A 22,267-nucleotide genomic window follows, 5' to 3' on the forward strand; every position below is an offset into this window, starting at 1 on the left:
TGTGTCACCTGGGAAGCCCCAAACTATGTATATGTCTATTCTAAATATGTTTAAAAGCTTTAAAAAATGTATCAAAGGAGTGGGGATCTAATTTACTGAGGTTCTACTGTGGGTTATATTAATCACATAATTTCATTTAATCCTCTCAAATGTCTTGTGGAACGGGAATCACTATCCCTACTTGGTAAAGAATACACTGAAAACTGCAGTGCCATAGCCACACGCGTAGAAAGCAGACAAGCAGAGAACAGAACCCATCTGTTTGGCCTCAAAGCGTATTTGCTCTTTCAACTCTATCACACAGTTTTTTATGGTATCTTCGAGGGATGGTACTAAACTCTACTTTTTTTCTGATTGATCTCCATTAAAAAATAGTTTTTAAACACTTTACTTTTTTCCATTTCCAGAGTCTTATTCATTATTAACTATTTTATGGAAGCAAACATTTACACAGTAGAAATTGGACATTTAAAGAAACCCTTCAGTAATCTTTCTCAATTTAAAACATGCTTCTCCAGTTGTCTTTCTAAATCTAAATTTGTGGTTTCTTACAGAAGAGCATACATGTCTAAATATTAATGCTGTCAAAATAAAAGAGCTAGGGAAAAAACCCCAAACCTCACCTCAAATCTACATCGTATAACTGCATCATAGCAAAAGGAATCACATCTTTAGGCACTGGTTTCAATGTCTAGGATAGTATCTTAATCATTCTATCAATTTTGAACTCCGACTGAACCAATACTATTAAATACACAGTTAGCTCCCATGACATTAGCATAGTGACCTATACATGGTATGTATTGAGTGCTGACTGAATGAACAAAAGGAGCAGAGAGAAACCACCAGAAATTACACTGAAAATAAAAATTCCAACCAAACTTTACTTACTTTCAATATTTAGTGATGTACAGTTACAGCAATGGTAGGCATAGAAACTGCATGCAAAGATACATATTTTGGAATACATACAGTGATATCAAACTTCAACTTATTCCTAGTTATAAGGAGGGGATAAATTTAGGACATTTATTTTGGAAGGGGATATAGGCAATCAGGAAAGGGACACAGAGAGACCTAAAAGAATTCTGGAAAGGGTTGAGTGTTGGAATAATTTGAGATGTATTCAAATATTAGTTTTCATGCATTATAAAATCCTTATAAAAATTAATATTGAAAAACGAGATGACCAGCATCTTAAATATACATATCAAACAAGACTAGAATATTTGGATAATTGCTAATAAAACATCTGATCTTGACAGAAAATGCTGTAAAGGAGATTAAAGGACAAGAAATATAAGTTCAAAAATACAAGAATTATAGAAGGGAAGCAATCTGTTTTAAGGACCTGGTCACTACAATTCAAAATAGGAAACTGGAATGCTATGTCTAACTATATCAATGCCCTACGTTTCTAAAATGGCCAGCATTAGAATACACATATAATTAAATGAAAGTAGGATTTTAAAATAAAACATTACTAAAAACATTTTTGCCTTTGCTTCTCAGGGAACACAACAACAACAACTGGAAATTTTTAGAGGAGCCAAGCTCTGCTTTGATTCACATGTAAATAAAACAAAATATAACAATACAAACTAGTTAAAACCTTATTCACTATTTTCAGACTCTACAGGTTAGAAAACCAAATGTCTGTCGGAAATAAAAATTTTAACCACTCAGATTATTACCTAATTAGATAATCATCAAGTCACAGTATAGAATTAGGAGACTTTAAAATTTACACTGTCATTGTATAAGCCCACATACTACTTGAAAAAGGAATACTAAAGTCTAAAACCCCTACATATAACTTGGCAATTTCTCCACCTACTAGTTGTATATAAGGATCATTTCTTTTCTAAAAACATTTCAAAATTGACATTTCCATGGGCTTTTAAAATTTACAAACCAGGAATCATAGTAAAACCAGAGCCAACCAAAGATTCAGTTAAGCATTAAGACAGTCATTTAAAAACCTATTAAAAATGAATTCGATTCTGCATTGTGCTCTAAAATGCAAATCAAGAAATAAAACTTCATATACCTTACTATACACGTAAAGCATCTGTGTCCTCTTGTTAATATACAATCTGACTTCCTTAATTCTAGATAAACAAATGAATTAAATGGCCTGGAAAAATACTGAATATATCAGGTAGACTTGTAACTTAGCAGCTAGATTTGCTTACACATTCTCTTGACATCAACAGCAAGAAAACAAAGAGATTTTCATAACTAAAGGATCTTTTCCCAGCCTCCCTTAGCACCTAGATTATCTACCATTCTATGGCTTCAGTGAAAGTGGTACATCTAATAAGAATTGCTCTGTGCCATAAATAAGGGTAGTATCTAAATATGCACAGTATTCAATTTTAATCATGAAATTTTATTTGCATTTTGCATATTGATGAACAATATTGAATGATTTTTTATGTTTTATGCATAGCACCAAAACCTAATAAATGCTTAAGTCTAATTTTCTTTTTCTAGCTAATGTGAGAAAATTGATAATCTAAAAAAGTATAGGGGCACATTTTGGAAAATTATTGCATTATTTATATGTTATGAGACCTTCAGTATAATAATAATATCTGAGACATTTAAAATGTTCTACCTATTAAGATATATAATTCTCCTCTGTGTTATAATTACTCAAAAATAAATTAATAAAATAATACTAGTAATAATATATAATAACAGAAAGTACACAATTTCCCATTCATATACTTCTGAGTTAAATTCCTACATGGCAAAGAGTACAGATGATTTATTTTCACTCGCAGGATAAAATTATGTTCACTGGGGAACATATTTGTAGCCTAAGCTTCTTACATGCAAAGTGCCAGGCATACTCCTGTACAAAAGAGAGCTAACAGACGAGTAGAAGAAAACGAAATGTATGAATAACTACAATTCAAGAACTCTGTGGTAAATGCCACAGAGTAATACAGAAAAAGAACCATAGGAATTTGAATGAGGAATATATTAGTTTCAGCTACAGGAATAAGGAAAGGGTATCCTTCTTTGGGGAAAAGGAAAAATAAAGAAGTTCTACCTATTTGTGTAGGGTTGAGGCAGAGAGAAGAGGTAATTTGTTAGTTATCAGAGTTCATGCTCCTTACTTATCATGATTTACTGAGCCAGAAATGGGGTTGTCAAGGTATAAGGGTGAGGAAGGGAGAAATAAGGCTGGGATAGAAACTGACTGCTGTTACAGTAATCTCACATAAATTTTGTAATATTAAAATGGCTGTGAGAAACTGAAGAAGGCTAGGTTCTCAGAGAATTCTGTCTAAAGATATAGCTGCACTTACAGATAAGACAGCCTTTTTGCGCATAGTGATAAAAGTCACCTATCTACTAGGAGGATACAAGCAAAATCTGGAACTCAAAGTAACTCAAGAAAGTTAAAATTTCCAAAGCAACTTCAAAACTGAAGGGAAAATGAGAAGTTATCATTTGAAAACATCTCCCCAAAGTCATTCATAGTACTGGATAAATCTTTGCTAATTTATAGCTTAATTTGTACATAGTTTAACTTTCCAAGAAAGTAGAAGTCTCTCTTTATTTATTCAGAGAAAAATGGAGACGTGTTAGATGGATAAATGTTAGGCCACGCGAAATAATATTCAAGCCATCTTCAACAACAACATATATTCAGAAGGATTCAATTCAATGCCACTATTATATGAATTACATTAGAATAGGGATAACAGTGTGGAGGCGTCAGGAAAGCTGAATAATTTTAATCTATAAAATTATCACTCAGAGAAAAATGATTTTTTAAAATGCAAAACAGCTCATTATTTCTAAGGGGGTACCATCCTTCTGATACCATCTATAGCATATTTTTGATATAAATAATTCCAAAGCAGTTAATTATTTAAATATTAGGTACAAGATAATTTTCTTCAGTGTCTACATTTACTTTAAAATTGTTTTAGGTTTTAAAAATATAAAAGCTATCATTTAACATTAAAAAATTAATCATCATTTAAAAAAAGACTTTATAGTACAAAGTACTTTTAGGTAAACCACTGCAAAACTTTGCAGTTAAATACCAAAGGATATAAAGGGTTACATTTTCAGTCTAAATTCAGCAAGAATACTAAGCAGAGAATGAAGATACCAACTGCCCATTTCATATATTACCTCATGATAAGTGTGTATTAATATAGATATTTTTCACTGCTCTAATCTACTTTCTTTCAATATATAATGATGAAAACTTAGCCAATGGGGGGAAAAAAAAGGCAGGGCTGTTACAACAGACCTGAAAAATCTAGCATTTCTCAGCTTGAGAAAGTATTGGTTATCTAGCAAACAAATTTTCCTCTGCCAGAAAGAAACAAAAAATACACATATCCTAACAAAGATGGGTAATTAGGACATAAACAAAAAATTTTATTTCTCATAATCACACACAGAAAATAACATATGTTGTTATAATCGTAATCACCACAAAAGCTGCAGTTCCATTTAACAAATAACTTTCAGTGTCTGACATTTAAGAGAAAGGGCTTAAAATCCTTGCTTCACCAGCTCTATGAATATGTCACAACTGCCAATAACAGATACGACAGCATTTCATTTACAGTGAAAAGATGCCAGTGAAATGCAGCCATATATATATGTATGTGTATATATATGTATACACACACACACATATATGCCAACTTCAAAAATTTTTACTGCAAAGCAAAAAGAATCATTGAAGGGGAATATTACATCTTAAATGACTTACCTTTCGCCCATCACTTGCATGGCAATTCACATTTAGAGGAGTCAGTAAAGCCATTAGTTTTTCTTCATTACCACTCCTACAAAAAGGTAGTAAGTCAATTCCTATAAAATTATAGTGCTTCTTATGAATATTTATGGATATTTTTCACAACAGAATGGAAAATCATATGACTTCTTTAATTTCTTTTTTATGGTTCTGAATGAATGTCTTTTGCTATACTTAATTCAATTCAATCAATATATTCCTAATTAATTCCTGTTAATCATCATATAGTGGTATATCTTAGATAAGGGAGCTTTCTACATTATTATTTGCTTTATTTATCTGCATAAAGTCATGTTCTTAATTACAAACAAACTTTAGTCTGATAAGTGATCTAAAACACTGGAGTTAAATAAACATACAAAATGTTGTAGAAAGCTAAGCAATTAAATTATAAATGAACAAGAACAAAAGAAAATGGATGAGAATTTTAACATTTACTTTATGCCCCTCATTCAAGCTCGGCTACAAAAATTTCTAGAGAAAAATACAGATATAGTTCTTTACATACTCCAAGAATATGAACCGAAAAGCTGGGCAACTCGGGTTTGCAGGTACCTTAAGAAATGTTCCAAATAGAATTAACCTTACAATCATCACCATATTGAAAGACAGTCTCATTTAATACACTAACTGTGCAAAATAAAGTATACAAAGATTTAGTATAAGGTCTTAGCCACATTATCTCATAAAATCCAAGCGAGACAATAACATGCTTTAATTTTTATAGTCCTCTACCTGCCCTCCCCTTTTTCTCCCTTAAATGCCTGATACTCACTTAAAATGAATGGAATCACTTACCTAGCAGCTTCTAGGAGTTCGTCTTTCTTGTATTCACCTAGATGATTGCAAAATATCATGCTGTTAGCATTTGGCAGAAGACAGATTAAGAAATGCAGTAGGCAGCAAATAGAGAATTAAATAGAGAAGAACAGAAAAAGAGAGTCCACACCCCGCTGGGTGATGGAGCCGTGACGTTAGCCAGCTTGTGCAGGCAGCATCACCAGTGCCTTGGAGACGGGCAGCAAATTGACGCAGCTTCTTGTCCAATCCTCAGATGAAATAGCTTTCTTCAGACGACCAATGAATGCTAAATCTCGTGTCCAGAAACACATTCCCTCTGATAACAGCATGCCAGTTGAAGACAATGTCCCCTCCCCCCTTTTCTATTCAGACTGTCACAGTATACTTGTGAAGCATAATACATTCTGAGACAAAAGCAAAATAATGTGGCTGTTTAAAGGTACACATTACTAGTCTTCAAAAATCCTCAATTTTATTTTAATGGCATGGAAAGTTTTTTTCCAACAAAAGAAAAAAATCCACACAACCATTAATTACCATTGCTGAGCTTTATAGCAGTGGAAAAAAAAACATCAGGATCATGAAGCCCTTGCCTCGATAGGGTAAGTCTGTAGACTAGAAATACGTGAACTACGTACCAAATGCTATGAACCCCTTGGAGGCAGTGCTCTAAAAACCCATGAATATGTTCTTAAATGACAGTAATATTCTAGCATGCTGCAATCTACACTTTATGCAAATTCAATACCAAATTTTAAAGACAATAAATCTTAAAAATATTTTTTTAAAAGGAGACTAGGGTCTCTGAGAATGAGCAGACATTCATCTATTAAGATGTGGATAATATTTTTCCATTCTATTGCTTAACATACCAAAGACTGAAAATAGGTATATACTTTACAATTTTCAACACAAATGTCTTAGGGCATTCAAGAACTAAAAAGCAAGTCTTTGCCAGCACAATTGAAGGACAAGGAATTTTAATAATACAGAGTTTGCTCACTGAATGAATAAAAAGAACAGCTAGGACCATGATTCAGCTATAATATGCTGACTCAGTTTGCTATATCATTAAAGAAATAATTACATAAAATGTCTAAGCAAATAGTTATATGAAGGCAAATATTAAGTGTGTATACATATATATGTATAAGAAATAAAATTTTTGATTAAGATGTTATAATTCTATTAAGCAATAAACTTAAATTACTTTTAAAAATCTTATCACTTATAAACATGATTTTTTTTGCATTTTGTTTGCTCTGCTACAGAATGTGGAATACTGATGCAAATATTTTAAGGACATCTCAGGACCATTAAGCACATGTTTAAATTCTATAACCCTTCATTAGCAAATATTTTTTTAGTTTAAACATTTCTCTTGATTCTTGGGTTAAGATTTTATTAAAATCTAGAAACTGTGAGCAGTAATTTTCAAACCGGGAAAAAGTTGTTAAATATCTATTCTCTCCTAAGAGAATTTTATATACCAATGAAGTCATGGGTTCAACAATATATGTGAATAAGCTAGAATGCTTGCTTCACGATAAGAGTTTGCCTTTCCAATTTCCATATATCATATCCCAGATTCTTCAACTCATTGACAGTTTGAAATCTATATTATAATCTCCTAGCAAATAAGGTTCTTTTCTTTCCAAAGACAAAAATCTACCCTTATTAAATATTTTAGGTGGCAATATGAAAGTGAGTCAATTTAAGATCCTTTTGAGAAAACGGTTCGACCCATACCCTCAAAATGCCTTAAGAATCAAGAGCAAAGTAAGTTAAATTATGGAATTACCTATAAAAGTCACTCAGTCAAAAAACATTTATTTGAAAGGCCTATAGGCCAGGTTCAAAACTGAAAAAGACATTATCATTTCTGAACTCAAGAAATAATAGTCTATTAAACAAGACAAACAAGTAAACCCATGATGAGAGTAGGAAATGAGTCTTACAGAGTGCTATAAAGAGTTTAAAGGCCAATCTAAATGGGATAAATAAGAAGCAGGCTAATTGTAGTCCAAGGAATGTTTCCTGGAAGAGGGAAAACTTGTGCAGGGTTTTTAAAGTAAGAACAGGTGATACTCTGATGAAGGGTGGGGGAGAAGGAAGCAACCAAAGGAAAAGAAATGAGACAGGAAATGGCCACTTTAAACCTGAAAAAAAGGACATTTTACAGGGGACTGAGTAAAAACTAGATAGAGAAGAAACAGAAAGATCACATGAATAGCACTCTAAGAAGTTTGAACTTTATTTTGAAAACAATGAGAAAATACTGAAATAGTTCAACAAGGAGAATGCAAGGTATATTTAAAGATTTGTAAAAGTTTTGTGATTAAAGTCGTTCCATATTCCACGCCAGTGAACTTTTTGTTGGAGAGCAAAGTGGCCCAAAGTGGGGGTAATGGGAGGTGAAAACAATAAATTCTAGCATAGCTCATATTTTGGAGTAAGTTATACATTTCCTGAGATACAGTAATCTGAAATTGAGAACTGAAAGCAGCTACTATTAAAATTAAAGTCACAGTGAAGCATGACTCCAATAACCTAAGAAAGAAAATCACATAGAATTTGGGATCTTCAAAGTTCAAATCAATCCTCTTACCTAAATTTCTCATCTAGTATAGCTTACTGATGTTTTCTCCAAAAGGCACTTTTCTTGGGGCGGGGGGGAGTTATTCCCTCATAGTTAAACCGATAATAAACCAAAGCTTTCAAAAGGAAACATATAAGTACCACCAAAGGCGTCAGACTCAGGTGTTACAAATGACTTCCTACTCTTACAGTTAGAGATCCTAGTACTTTAATCAGCTTTTCTGCAATACATTCCAACATCCACTATCTGGTGCCCGAGGACCACAATCCATAAACAGTGGAAGCGATTTTTCAAATGCTACACTGCAGGAACAACTAGCATAATGAATTTAGAGTCCCTCACACACTCTGACAACAAATCTGAGCTACTTAACAGCTAAACCCCTTGTTCTATTTCATTTTAGCTGCAAATCTGAAGATATTCTGGCTGAGATTCTGGTGCTTTATGGAGCATTTCTATTCTTTAACCACATCCAGATAAAGGCTAGCAATAGATCAGCCAGAAAGGAAACCAGGCAATTATAGTCAAGATAATAGCACTCAGGAAAGGATAAAATAGATGGCTTAAAAAATATATATTTTTTTATTAGAATAAGTGGGATTTTAAAAAAAGCAAGCCACAAAGTTTACTTTCCAAAGTCTGAATTGTTTTATTAGTAAAAATGGTTTATTGGTGTAAGTATTGACAGGATGCACAGAAAGACACACACACACACGCGGAGACAGGCATACACAGTGGGGACAGGGATATGAGTCACTGTGTTAAGACGAGTACGCTGTCAGAAAGGAGGTTAAAAATGAAAGGTAAAAAGAAAGGATAAAAGTGAAACTCCCCCTTGTATTTCTCTGAGGTAGTTAGAAACAACTTCTCTTTCACTTACTGTGAAGGCAAAATTACTTTGTGGATAAAAATGAAGAAAAACTGAATCAATAAACAGAAGTCATAATTACTGACATCTCAATTTCAACATCTTAAAGTGTTTTTGTCCCTTTCTTCAGCAACTGACAGGATTCAAAGCAGACAAAGTTTTCTAAAAATGAGTCACTTGCTTTTGTTGAGGTGGAACAATACGGAAAGATTATGAACACAGAATCATAAATTCTAGAAGCAATAAAGGACTAAAAATGAATTGTAACCTTTCTTTTCTCTGCTTTGAAACCAAGCATAACACATGCCTATCAGTAACATCTTTTGTTATATGCAATGAGAGGGGATGTAATTTGAAAGTCACCTTTCTCTTGTCACCTCATCCCCAATTTCAGAATTGCTGTCCTAAGGGATCATCAACATATTCATTTACAGTTAATGAAACTGATGCCAAGGCAATTAAATGAACTGTCTAAGGTTTCACTGAGTATTATTCACTATCTGTCAAGCCCTGAAAAATGCTAACATGTGAGCAGAAACTAACCAAATCTGAGTTTTGGAAGAAGTGAAGGAAACAAAAGAAAAGAGTAACACAACAGAAATAGCAACAAAATAGGTTTAAAAACAATGACAACAGCTAGCTTTAAATAGGCCAAACATATTTATATAACACAAGCCAAATATTTCCATCAAAACTACTTTAAAGTAGTGAACTTTCACATGAGCTTGTAAACATGGGGCCCCCCACCCAAAAATAGGTATGTAAATTTTACATTCTAGTTTAACATTTTGGACCAAAAGAATAGGAATGGAGAAAATGTATTCCAGGTCTATTAAAATGATCAATGCATTTTGCATTTCCCATAGCATGCATTAATTTCTCATGCTTTAGGTTTCTCAAGAGAAGAGCTATGTAAAGACTTAAATCAAGAATCTCAGTTAACAAGTTTAGGGACTCAGGTTGCTGAGTGCCAAGACCATGAATTGATCATTCTCATATAGGTATTTTCTCATTAAAGTGCCAACAGATACAAGAGGTGAACTGATTCTTGTAACTAAACTGACAATTTAGGAAGAAGTGACATAATCCATTGTGTTTTCACTAATAGAATTGAAAACTTAAAAACAGGTATGTAGCTGTGGAAGGAATTTCACTGAAGCACCAGGAAATAATCTAATCTCAAGATGTTAAGCTAGGTCTTTGATATCTACCAAACAGGAACATGACCCTAGGAATGACCTGACTTCTCTCTCTGAAATTACTTTTTGAATTATTTATTTCAATTACTTGTTAACTGAATTTATTATTTCTCTCTTTGAAATCTTTCATGAACATTTTCAGGACAATTTTTTTGGGAAAAAAGTACCAAAGTATTAAAAGTTCTCAATGCCTACTTCCTATTTCTGAACCCTATCAATCTTCCTGGCTCATTCTGATTCTGGTTTCAAAGTCCATACATTGGCTAAGTCAAGAATCGTGATCAAATTAAACACTCCATATCAGTGCTAAACATGGGAAAATTGAGGGCTTTAAAATTTTAAGTGTCAACAGAGTATTTTCCTGGTGGAGATCCTTTCTATCTTTCGTCTTCTACAACTTTGATCTTTCTAATTAGCTAACATTCAACCTGCGCAACATAAACTTGGAGCTGTGCTGTCCAAACAGTATAGCTGGAACAGAATTTTCCAGTTTTTTAGGAAAATGGAGATGTCTCAATCCCTGCAGGGCAGCTGAAATCAATTTTCAAAGATAAAAGCTCCCCCTCCCAAATACAACTATCCTATCTTATATCATAATATTTATGACAATTACATACGTTAACAAAAAAAAAGTCCTAAAATATTTCAAAACCACAACATTACATCTGTAACAAAGATTCTACAAAAAAAGAAAATAATGCAGTCAATAGATGATTGTTAACAACCATTTTCTTTGTATGCAGTAATATGTCTTCACTTAGACCCAGCAACACCTTAAAAACATATCCCATTTATGGACATTTAGCAGGATTCTTCAATGAAGAAGGAAATGGCAACCTACTCCAGCATTTTTGACAGGAGAATCCCATGGACAGAGGAGCCTTGCGGGCTAGTCTATGGGGTCGCAAAAGTGTAGAGCACGACTTAGCGAATAAACAACAAGAAGGGTTTCAAATAACTTATACCTGTTTCAGACATTCTGTCAATTGTATTTGCTTCCTTGGTGGCTCAGACAGTAAAGAGTCTGCCGGCAGTGTGGGAGACCCGGGTTTGATCCCTGGGTCGGGAAAATCCCCTGCAGAAGGAAATGGCAACCCATTCCAGTATTCTTGCCTGGAAAATCCCATGGACAGAGCAACCTGGCAGGCTACTGTCAACTGTATTTGGGATGTAACTCAAGAATTTTCACTACATTTTTTTTTTACTTAAAAATCTTAAGTATTAAAATTTGGGACATAACTACAAACACGCACTGGCCAAAACCAGGGCTTCCCCGGTGGCTCAGATGCTAAAGAACTCTCCTGCCAATGTAGGAGACACAGAGATGTGGGTCGGATCCCTGGGTCAGGATGGTCCTCTGGAGAAGCACATACCGGTATTTGACCATTTTGATTATGTAGCATTACATTATATGAATGCACCTGAATTTGCTTATCTATTCACTAGCTGATAGATATATGGGTTGTTGCCAGCTTTTGGCGATCATGAATAAAGCCTCTAAAAATTCAGGCAGGATTTTGTATGGACCTGTGTCATCATTTCCTGAGTAAATACTTAAAAGTGCGGGGATGCTAAAATGTACAGGAAATGTTAAACTCTATAAGAAGCTGCCAAATCACATCTTTTTTAAAATCTGAAAAATTCTTAATTCTGGAATATAAACATGCCTTCTTTAGAAAGGAAAAAGAACAAAAGAGAAGAAGTTGACTAATGAGAAATATGACAGAACTGCTAGAAATCCCACCTCACAGCTAGAAATCACATTCTTGCCTGTTTGTGAGAAGAATTCACCTAAACTGAGCTAACTGCACAGCTTTTAGTTCTTCACAGCTCACTTGTTCTAGCTTTTGTATTTTTTAAATAGGCAGAATATATATTAATAAAATTGACCTCTTCATTCAAGGACTGTTTTGTATGCAGTACCTGTGAGCTGAGAGCTATAAGAAGACATGAACAAAGCATATTTTGATTTATAGGCATCAGATTGTTATCTGTGAAAAGAAAATTGCCTTCCTGCAGTCCTTGCTCTTATCAGGATGGTTGGCCTCTCAATGCATCAGCCTACTGAGGGCCTGGAGTTTGGAGAGATACCTATTTGGGATTGTCAGACGGCTGCCCTCTTACATTAGATATAAAAAATTAAGGAAACTAAAGTTAACACAGAAGTACAAGTGACTACTGCATGAATGATACAAGAACTATCCTGTCTTCATTGTTATTATTGTGTATGATTGTATTTTATCCTTTGTATATTTTGTCCTGTTAACAAAGTCTCTGAAAGACACAGTAACTTTGCAATTTTGGTCTTTTCAGGAAGCAGCAATTACAATTTACTTCTTTAAGCTGCTCATGCTTAACTTACTTTTCTTTCTTATATTTCCCTGAAGTATCACTAAATCTCTTATTCACAGTTAAGAGTAAATTAACCTTAGTGCAACCTGAGTAATGGTATTTTATCCTGGGCATAATCTTTCTCATGCAAACTCTCTTTTTAAAAATACCATTCATTTATTAGCTCTCCTTTGAATGAAGGAATTTATTTCATTTAACAAATATTTACTATCTGTAACATGCCAGGTATACTACAGCTACTGCTACTGAATCACGTACTGAACCTTGGAATAGTAGGACGTCAGCGATGGAATTGGAGCTGGTGTGCGAGTGATGGTGCCAAGCCTGCAGGACGTGGCGTCAGGTCCACAGCGTAAATGATGAACTTACTCAGCACGTTGCAGTGCGCAACTGCTGCTGACGGAGGCGCACCACCTGTGCACACACCAACTGTCAGGCATAGTAAGGAAAAGGTGCTGAGGATCTCTAATAGAAGATAACCGACCTAGGCACTATGTTCTTAAAGCTTTTAGGTATTTACCATTGACAGTGAAAGAGGGACAGAGCCCTTGAGTGTGTCTGTGTTAATAAAAGATTTAGATTAGGGAAATGACAACCTTTTGGGCATCATGAACCATTTTAAGAAGCTAATGAAAGTAGCTTTAGACCCTCTCCCTAGGGAGAAAATTCTCTGCATATTGTAAGATAAACTCAAACTTTTGCCTCCAGTTTTATAGTTTTCACAGAATTGCTGAAGTCTGTGAAGTTACTACAGCTTAAGAACTACTGTTAAAAAAAAGGATCTTTGACTTACACTTGTTGATTCTAAATATAACCTTAAGGCAGGCTTGGCAAGATAAATTAGTTTGATATCCTTATTTTATACATGACTCAGTTAAGACCCAGAATAAACAAATAATTTACCTAATATTCTAAAACTATGTATGTAGGGGCAAAGCTCAGACTAGAATCTCTGCTCTTTGACAGTATTTTTAATTGGAATAATATGGGGTGATTTCATGAAGACACACAGAACCTTGGCCACACAGTTTTGGGCAAAATTTTAACATGTGGAGATGGACTGGAGTTTAGATAATTATCAGCATGAGGAAAGAAGTGCAGGAAAATGGAATACATATTTGGAGAAGGGTGACCGATGTCAAATTTAGAGTGTATGTTGGGAAGATGAAGTGGAATGGGGAGCATTGAATAATAATTTAAAAAATAAATTTATTCTATATTTTAAAGGATCCTGTATGTCAGCTTGTAGAGTTGAATATGATTTTATAAGGAATAGGAACAGGGAGTCACTCTTTTAAAAAAAAAAAAAAGCAGGGGAGTAAACTAATTAAAACTGAACTTAACCTGGTAGCTCGATGAATTAGGACCGGGAAACACTGAAGACTAGTAACAGGACTATTGTAGGAGGGTGGTGAGAGCAAACATACATAAACGGCGACAGTAAGAATGGGAAGAGTCAAGTAGAGACAAGGTACTGAATGGATCACAATGCAGCTGAGTCTATATTTGATGTGCTAGTCTTATGTGTGACTAAGGGATATGATCTAACATAGCTATAAATCAGCAGTAAATTTTAAAATATTTACTTCTCAATCTTAGACTAATACTTCACCCAATAATCTTTCTGAACATGATCACAGTAGCAGCAGCATGTTAATTCAGCTTCTACTTAACGGCTATATAATCACAGACTCAGAAATGTCCATTAAATCAGAACAATCTATTTAAATAATATAGCCATTAATAGTTTATTTAATTATTAATTTAATTGTCAAAACTTAATTTGTCTTTGATTCTTGCATAGTCTATTCCAAGACAGACACTGAGGGTTCATAGGTCAGTTAGGAGGTGTTTCAGGCATATTAAAGAAAATGTTCTCCATGAGAAATAGTTTTAGAAAAAAAAAGGACGACTATAAGAGAGCTATTGAGGTATAATATCTGGAAGGCCAGTTTGTTCCTTTCCTGAGCATAATATTAGCTTAAAAAAATTCAATACAGTTGCACATTCACTTAATTTACTTAATCATTTTCATTTCCTTATTCTAAGGTTAATGTAATGGGCTAGTGTACTATCATTATAACTACTGATTTTGTTTAAATACTTTTATCTATGTTTTCTTATACTGTTTAACTGAGCAGATATATAAGGATGCTTATTATTTCAGAAAAATATGAAGGAAAGATTTTAAAGTTGAGGAAACGAGAATATATTTGCAATTTTGGGGGAAAATTATTTCACGGCATTTTATTTTGGGAAATTGCTTCAAATTTTTCAAAATGTAAATCAGAAAAAACATCTTTATTTGAAGTAGCAAACCCATGAAATAGAAGTAGATGTTCAATTTCAGATAATCTTACAACTACTATCTTACTAGGATATATTCTACTATGTAAGAGGGCAAGAAACCACATGACAACTGTACATTTTAGTTTTCTCATCTGGAATGTATTAACTCGACCCCTTAGTGTCAGTTTTATTGTCTATTGTCAGTTCTTTTTTATTGTAAACACCTAGCAAAACAGGGCAGCGACATTTCTATCGGAAACATACATAAGACAATTTATTGGAAGGACTGATGTTGAAGCTGAAACTCCAATATTTTGGCCACCTGATGCGAAGAGCTGACTCATTTGAAAAGACCCTGATGCTGGGAGAGACTGAAGGCGGGAGGAGAAGGGGACAACAGAGGATGAGATGGTGGGATGGTATCACTGACTTGATGGACATGGGTTTGGGTGGACTCCGGGAGGTGGTGATGGACAGGGAGGCCTGGTGTGCTGTGGTTCACGGGGTCGCAAAGAGTCAGACGTGACTGAGCGACTGAACTGACATCAATAATAATGAAATCTGTGTCAACATTCCATGTCTTCTGTGTGTGCTATTATGAATTTCTTAGCAGAAACTAGATTTCTGTAATTTTACTATCTTTTCAGTAGATGGTTATTCAGAGCTTCCTTGTTTAGAAAGCTGCTTAGATTAACCTGTGATATAATATCACTTCATGCATACGACCCTTCCATGATGCTCAAAACATTAATTGGTTTTTCCATGATTAGGCTTTAGTTTTGTATTATCCACAACTTTACTGTAGAATTTGCCTTTGAGAAACATTTACTACCATTTCTAACTGTAGATGAACAAAGACAGAGATTGCAGGTATTAAACACAAAAGCTTCTTGAATGAAGAGATCAAATTTGTGTACTAATTTTAAACAATAAATTCTTTTTGAAATAATTTTAATATAAATATAACACTTCCTATCAAATATTAAGAAACATTTCTGAAGAAAAAGTGGTTTTGATATTTTGGTACTTTTATTCTTTTAGGGGCTTATTCTGCTCCTGTAAATTAGTCAACTACCCTCACATAAAAATTATCACTTAGCCTTATTAAAAAGCTGCAGCCATAAAAATTAATTCTCTTGGAAAACTCAAGGACTAAAACACTCTAGATAGTCAAGTTTTCAACATAACTACTAATTTAGCATTTTAATTCCTCTGCTCTTGAGGGAATTTCTTTCTGAAACACATTAAACACTTCTATGCATTCAAAAATGGATTATTCCAAACATAGTTTAACCTTTCTTGACAAATCAGGGTTGATTATGTTCAACCTCCACCAGACTGTGCAATAATGTAACAAAGCGCTCTGGGTATATTGACATGTGCCGATCCAAAATGGCTCCAGAACGCTATGCATTTTATTATTTCTTCATGTATAATTCATTTTCCTCTTTTTCTCTGTGCTAATGAATCTCTTTATGTATTTCCTTTTAGAGTGTCTAAAATTGCTGTCTAGTAGGAATACAATTCAAAGCACATATGTAATTTCAAGTTTTTCAGCGGCCACACTGAAAAAAAGGTAACCAGAGGATACTAATTTTAGTATTTTATTTCATCCAGTATATCTAGAATATTATCACTTCAACATGTGGCACTAGACCCATTTACGTGTCCAGTAGCCACAGTCCGGCGCAGTGTGCGTCTAAAACTACCCTGAGCTGGAAGGTTACACAACTGAGTGAACACTTGCTGTGGAGGAGCACCTTCTCCGAGTGATCTAAGAAGGGCTCTCCTGGGCATAAGCAGCTTCTGGCTCAGAGCACGACTTCTGGACATTTCTTTGGTAGGAGGGGAGTGCTGGGTGGGAGAGAGAATAGGGAAAGGGAAATGGAAGAAGGAGCCGTAAAAGAGAAAAGTAGTAAAAACAGAGGAAGGAATGAAGCTGGGAGAAGAAGAGAATCCAATAATAAAGTTGAGAAGGCTAGAAACTCAAGAGGTGAGTAATACATAAGAAGTACTGAACATTAATGAGCTGCATAATGCAAAAACGAGGCTTATCTTAGTAGGTAATCTAAGGCTTTTAAAGATGTATGTGATAATGGATGACAATTCACAGGTATTAAGCACTGAAGAGTCCTTGTAATATGCTACAGCATTTAGAGAAAGGGACCAGTATGGTTAATGATGACTCACAGGGACAGCACAAGCTTTTTAGAAGGTTACCTCATTCAAATGTACATGCCAAGAAGTGACTGAGAGTGTGTTTAGAAAGTGTATCATACTCCACTAACCACTTTTACTGAATCTTGTAGAGATGAATAACTTTACCAAGTAATATAGACAATTTCCAGTGACTGTGAAAGTCCTGGGCAAAAGACCAAAGGACTTGGTAAATTCATCATTTCTTCCTGCTGACTAACTTAAGAGAAATGGAAATCTGAAAAAAAAAAAAAAAAAAAAAAAAAGCTGGTTATCTAGATAACATGGAGGAACAATATTCTGGTCTTGAAGAACCTGAACTTAGGATATAGAATAATGGCAACTGATGGCGAACATTACAAAAAGAACATAAAGAACGAGGAAGATAAATGTAGTATCCTGATGTTAGAGTAAAAAAAACAAACACACACAACTGTTCAAATATGTAAGTCAAGAAAGACTGAAAACTGGCGTAAGAGTAGCCTGGATTCACTACTCTGGAGCTGATTTGACAGGAAACTCAATGAATCAACTTGACGAATTTACAGAAAAGCACATGGAAACTCATGTTGTATCAGCAGAATTAAAAAAGAAAAAGGAAGGAAGGCAGCTATTGGGCTTACACGACCAAAAGACAAGGTGGTAGAGGTGATGGTTGCAGCTATACAAAAGGTCCTATCTACTCTTGTCGGTATTTCAGAGGAGGTGCTCAAAAAGAAAAGTGCTTAGCCATATACAATTTGGCTCCAAACAAGAAGTTATTGTATTTGGCTTAAAATATAGGAGAATATTCCTAACTATTTAAGGTATTCAACAATAGACTAATTATGGCAGTAAGTTCACAGGGAAATAGTGAATTAATGGCATAGGGAATTAAGGGCATGCTGGAATAAAAAAAAAAAAAGACTGAACCAACTTATTACTGCTGCCTTTAAATTTTTTTCTTCCTCTAACTTTATGACTTTCATCACAAAGACAGGGTGGTTTGTGCATATATCCAGGGGGTACATGACCTGGGTCTGGCTTGGGAATCACCAGGAAGTCATATCAAAGGAACATTAACTTTTGTGCCAGATATTTTGAATAAACCCTGGGTCGACTACTGACTAGCCATAGGAGTTTGACCAAATCATTTAACCATCCTCTCAGCTTCATGTTTCTCATTGTAAAATGACAAAGATAAAGCTTATCTTGTGGGTTCCTCTGAGGGTCAGGGATAATATAAATAAATACAACACCCAACGACACTTCCCAATCTTCGACACAAGATAATGGTGATGACGATGATGGTGACAAAGCTTTTCAAATTTTAAAGCAATTGCTTTACTGACAATTGTTTATTATTTCTCCCTGTAAATCATCAGAGAGATAGGACCTCTTTTTAATTAACATCAGTGAAAGAATTCTTATTCAAAACAACTGACATTTAAGAGATCTGAGAGAATAGATTTCTCCATACTCCACTAACTTTCTCTATAATACAATAGCTTTTGTATAGTGAAAAAAGTGGAGGCATTTTATCTTTCTGTCCGAAACATTTTCTGGGTCCATAGAAAGTTGCAATCACAATATGAGCAGAAAGCTATAAAAACTGATGTACAACATTAATCAACTGGTGGAAAAAATAGGTTTTAAAAAATTAAATAATCCCAAGAAAAAGCGAAAGCTACTCAGGGGAAGATAATTAGAACACCATGCAGATGAGCTCTCCCTTCTCCTCCATACTGTGAAGAGGCAGAACTTCACTGAGACTGATAGAACCTTGCAGAGAGCAAGTCTCACTTCCTTATGAGAGAGAAAATTTCATTCCAAAAGATATACGTGTGTGTGTGTTTAGTAAATTCCTGTTTTAGATATTTGATATTTCTTAATAAACTATTGTTTTCTAGTAGCCAGCTTCACCTATATCCATGAGTCAATAATGCTAAGTCATAATGCAAACTGAATTTTACTATATATGATGTGCTTTGTTTTTTGTTAATTTTAAACTTTAGATTTACCTTATATTACAATGATTTCATGAAACGTTTATCAGTCTTGGCATATTTTTATCTACCACAGGAATGTTCCAACCCTGCAATGTAGCAATCCTTATGACATGTGACTGAAAGTTAGTATGCAGGTAGCCAGTATTTTAAAGCATGAAGTTAGAGATAAATTTAAAATAAAATTAATCTAGAATTCAGTTCAGTTGCTCAATCGTGTATGACTCTGCAAACCCATGGACTGCAGCACACCAGCCTTCCCTGTCCATCACCAACTCCCGGAGCTTGCTCAAACTCATGTCCATCGAATCTAACATTAGTACTGTTAAACACTGAGGATGTGCAAGTCAGCTCTGCTGATAATGACCGTTTCCAACAGGACATGGACAAGGCCACATAAAACAATGTTTCTCCACAAGGCCATACCATAGCTATGAAAAAGTGGCAGACAAGCCTTTCTTCTCAGTTACTGCTGCTTTCTTAATAAGAACATTGTCAACCTGAGCTCAGGATCAGGGCTGCTAGTCACACACCTGTGTGTGTATGTGGGGGCAGGGGGGGGTGGTGGTGGGGGTGGCGGGTGCTGGCGTATGTGTGTAGGCATAGGTGTATATACCACCCAGTGTACCAGCTAACCACTAAATAAATTAGCACAGAAATCTACGATCTGTGGATTGGGGATATCTATTAATATTAATATTTCCTTTTCCTTTTTTCTTGCTTCTTTAGTGGCAAGGTATTAATAGCTTAGAAAATTAAAGAAAAGGCACATTTGAAACTCAAATAAGTACGAAAATCACCATCTTCCGGAAAAGGTTCCAAGGTTATACAAGTTCTAACCTTGTATAACTTTAAGAAACAACTACCAAACCAGTGTGCACACACAGGCAAACACACTTGTACCCTCATTCTAGACAGTAATTTTCTGTGTTCAAGTTCTGCATAATACTGATCACTTGATGCCTCTGATGGATTCAGAAGAAAGTATTGTCCACTTGGTAGAGTGATACTGTTGTTGATGAGGACAAGCTACAGAAGAATTGTATTTTTTTTTTTTCCATTTCCTTAGTTTGCTTATTGTTTTTATTTGGTGCCAAGCTTTTAGATGCCCCAGAAGTAACTGGGGAGAGAAACTGAGTAAGAGTGTTTGGTTTTAGTCTAGGTCATATTCTTTCGACACTGCTGATCAAAAGTACAGAAAAACAACATATTCTAAATGGAAAAATACACAGATATGTTAGACAGAAAATACTAAGTCACAAAAGTGGACAGAGAACAACCCAGGGGCAGTAAATGCTGAATTCCTGGCTTTAGTTATTTCTGCAAAGAACCACCTGCGCCTTCCTCTGTGCTCCATAACACTTTCTATGTTGTATGAAAAATCACTTGTGGGTCTGTCTCCCTTGCCTAACTTGAGACCCTTGAAGTCAGGGACCATATTTTATACTCTTTCTTATATCTCCAGAAGTGCACAATGAACTTTATAAAAAAGGCATACCTATTCCATGTCCCCATTGCTAGAGCTGCCTGTGTTTCCTAAAAGAAATATCTTATTTGGAGGAAACTCCACTGCAACAATGAGAGAGTCTACTGTATCTAATTTTAGATATAAAAATGAAAGTATCACCAGGTTATTACATAGGAAATCCCTGCAGGCACAGGGAGGAGGGGAGTATCAATAGGACAGGATTCAGATATAAGTGCATCGTAAATCAGAATAAAAACAAAATTTGATGTGGCAATTTGAAATTGTTGAATGAAACTGTTATGATTCTAATTCAGTCAAAAACAATTATTATAAGCACATACATATAACAGCTCTTTACAGTACAAACTTTGGCTTGCTATTACTTTTTAGCCTTTTGCGAACATGTCTTATTCCTGAAAGCAAGGCAAATAGTTTTGGGGAGAGAGCTATTTGAATAAGAAAAAATTAATAGCAATAGTAAACTAATCAAACATATTATCCTTTATATTATGCAAAGAACTTACTTTTCTCTATGAGAATACTGGACTAATGAGTGATGGGCCTTTATAAAGCAGAGTAAAATTCCACTTTATGTACAGACCACATTTAGTTTATCCACTCATTTCTCGATGGACACTTAAGGTGCCTCTACGTTTTGGCTCTAATAATGCTACTACAAACATGAGTGTACAAATATCTCTCTGAGTCTCTGTTTTCAATTCTTTTGAATCTGAGTTGCTACCTCACGGTAATCTTATTTTTAATTTTGAGGCACCTCCATAGTGTTTCCCACATCCACTGCATCATTTTACATCCCCACAAACAGTGCACAAGGTTTCCATTGCTCTACATTCTCACTAATATTTATTTTTCTCTCTCTTTAAAAAAATAGTAGCCATCCCAATGGGTGTGAAGTGGTATTACCTTAAATTTCAAGACTATTCCTAACGGATAAATTTTTAATAAAAGCTGACTTTTCAAGATTCCATAAATGACTTCAAAATATGGGTGAGCAAACCTATCTGAAAGATTTCTTATATTAACTTATGTTTACTAGAGCAGATTTTGGTTTTTACTTGATCTGTTTTCCTTTCACTGACTTAATTCAATAAAATATTCATTTTTTTCTCAGTATAATTGTAGTGTAGTATAATCAGCTACTTTATAACAGGGTTGGGAAGATCCCCTGGAGAAGGAAATGGCAACCCACTCCAGTATTCCTGCCTGGGAAATCCCATGGACAGAGGAGCTTGGTGGGATACAATCCATGGGATTGCAAAGAGTCAGACATGACTTAGCTACTAAACAACAACATAAAGAAGTATAGTAACTACATACTTTCAGCAGGCTATTATTGATAGTAGTCTTCCAAAACAGGTAAAATAATAAATTTTCCATATTTTGAGTTTATGTACATTTTTATGAGACACAAAAGTAGGTACATTTATTTAGTCATATTTTCTTTGCAGTGATAAACCAAGGTTTATATGCTAGAAAGAGATAACATGTTTTCACTAAAGGTACTATTACACATTTTAAACAGAAAGTATCTCCAGAAATGACTTGATGAGAAACCAGTGCTAAGAAAATCAAAGAAAAAATGGTATACAACATTCTAAACTAAAACTGAGTCTCACTTCAAGGACACCATTGAGAAATTTATTTTATACATAAAACAAACAGTCTGACAAATGACAGCTATGATAGTTCATGGC

The 22,267-nt window shown here is 34.6% G+C and overlaps 1 protein-coding gene across 2 annotated transcripts in view; it reads right to left on the reverse strand.

Moving 5' to 3' along the window:
- TNKS (tankyrase) overlaps positions 1 to 22,267 on the reverse strand; it is a 153,313-nt gene that overhangs the window by 70,910 nt on the left and 60,136 nt on the right. For both annotated transcript variants that reach the window (XM_013975432.2, XM_005698796.3), the window contains exons 4-5: positions 5,594 to 5,630; positions 4,751 to 4,826 (exon numbers count right to left, since the gene is read on the reverse strand). In XM_013975432.2, the coding sequence (XP_013830886.1) occupies positions 4,751 to 4,826; positions 5,594 to 5,630 (113 nt within the window). The remainder of the gene's footprint in view (positions 1 to 4,750; positions 4,827 to 5,593; positions 5,631 to 22,267) is intronic.

Source organism: Capra hircus, chromosome 27, assembly GCF_001704415.2.
Source record: "Capra hircus breed San Clemente chromosome 27, ASM170441v1, whole genome shotgun sequence".
Lineage (NCBI taxonomy): Eukaryota > Metazoa > Chordata > Mammalia > Artiodactyla > Bovidae > Capra > Capra hircus.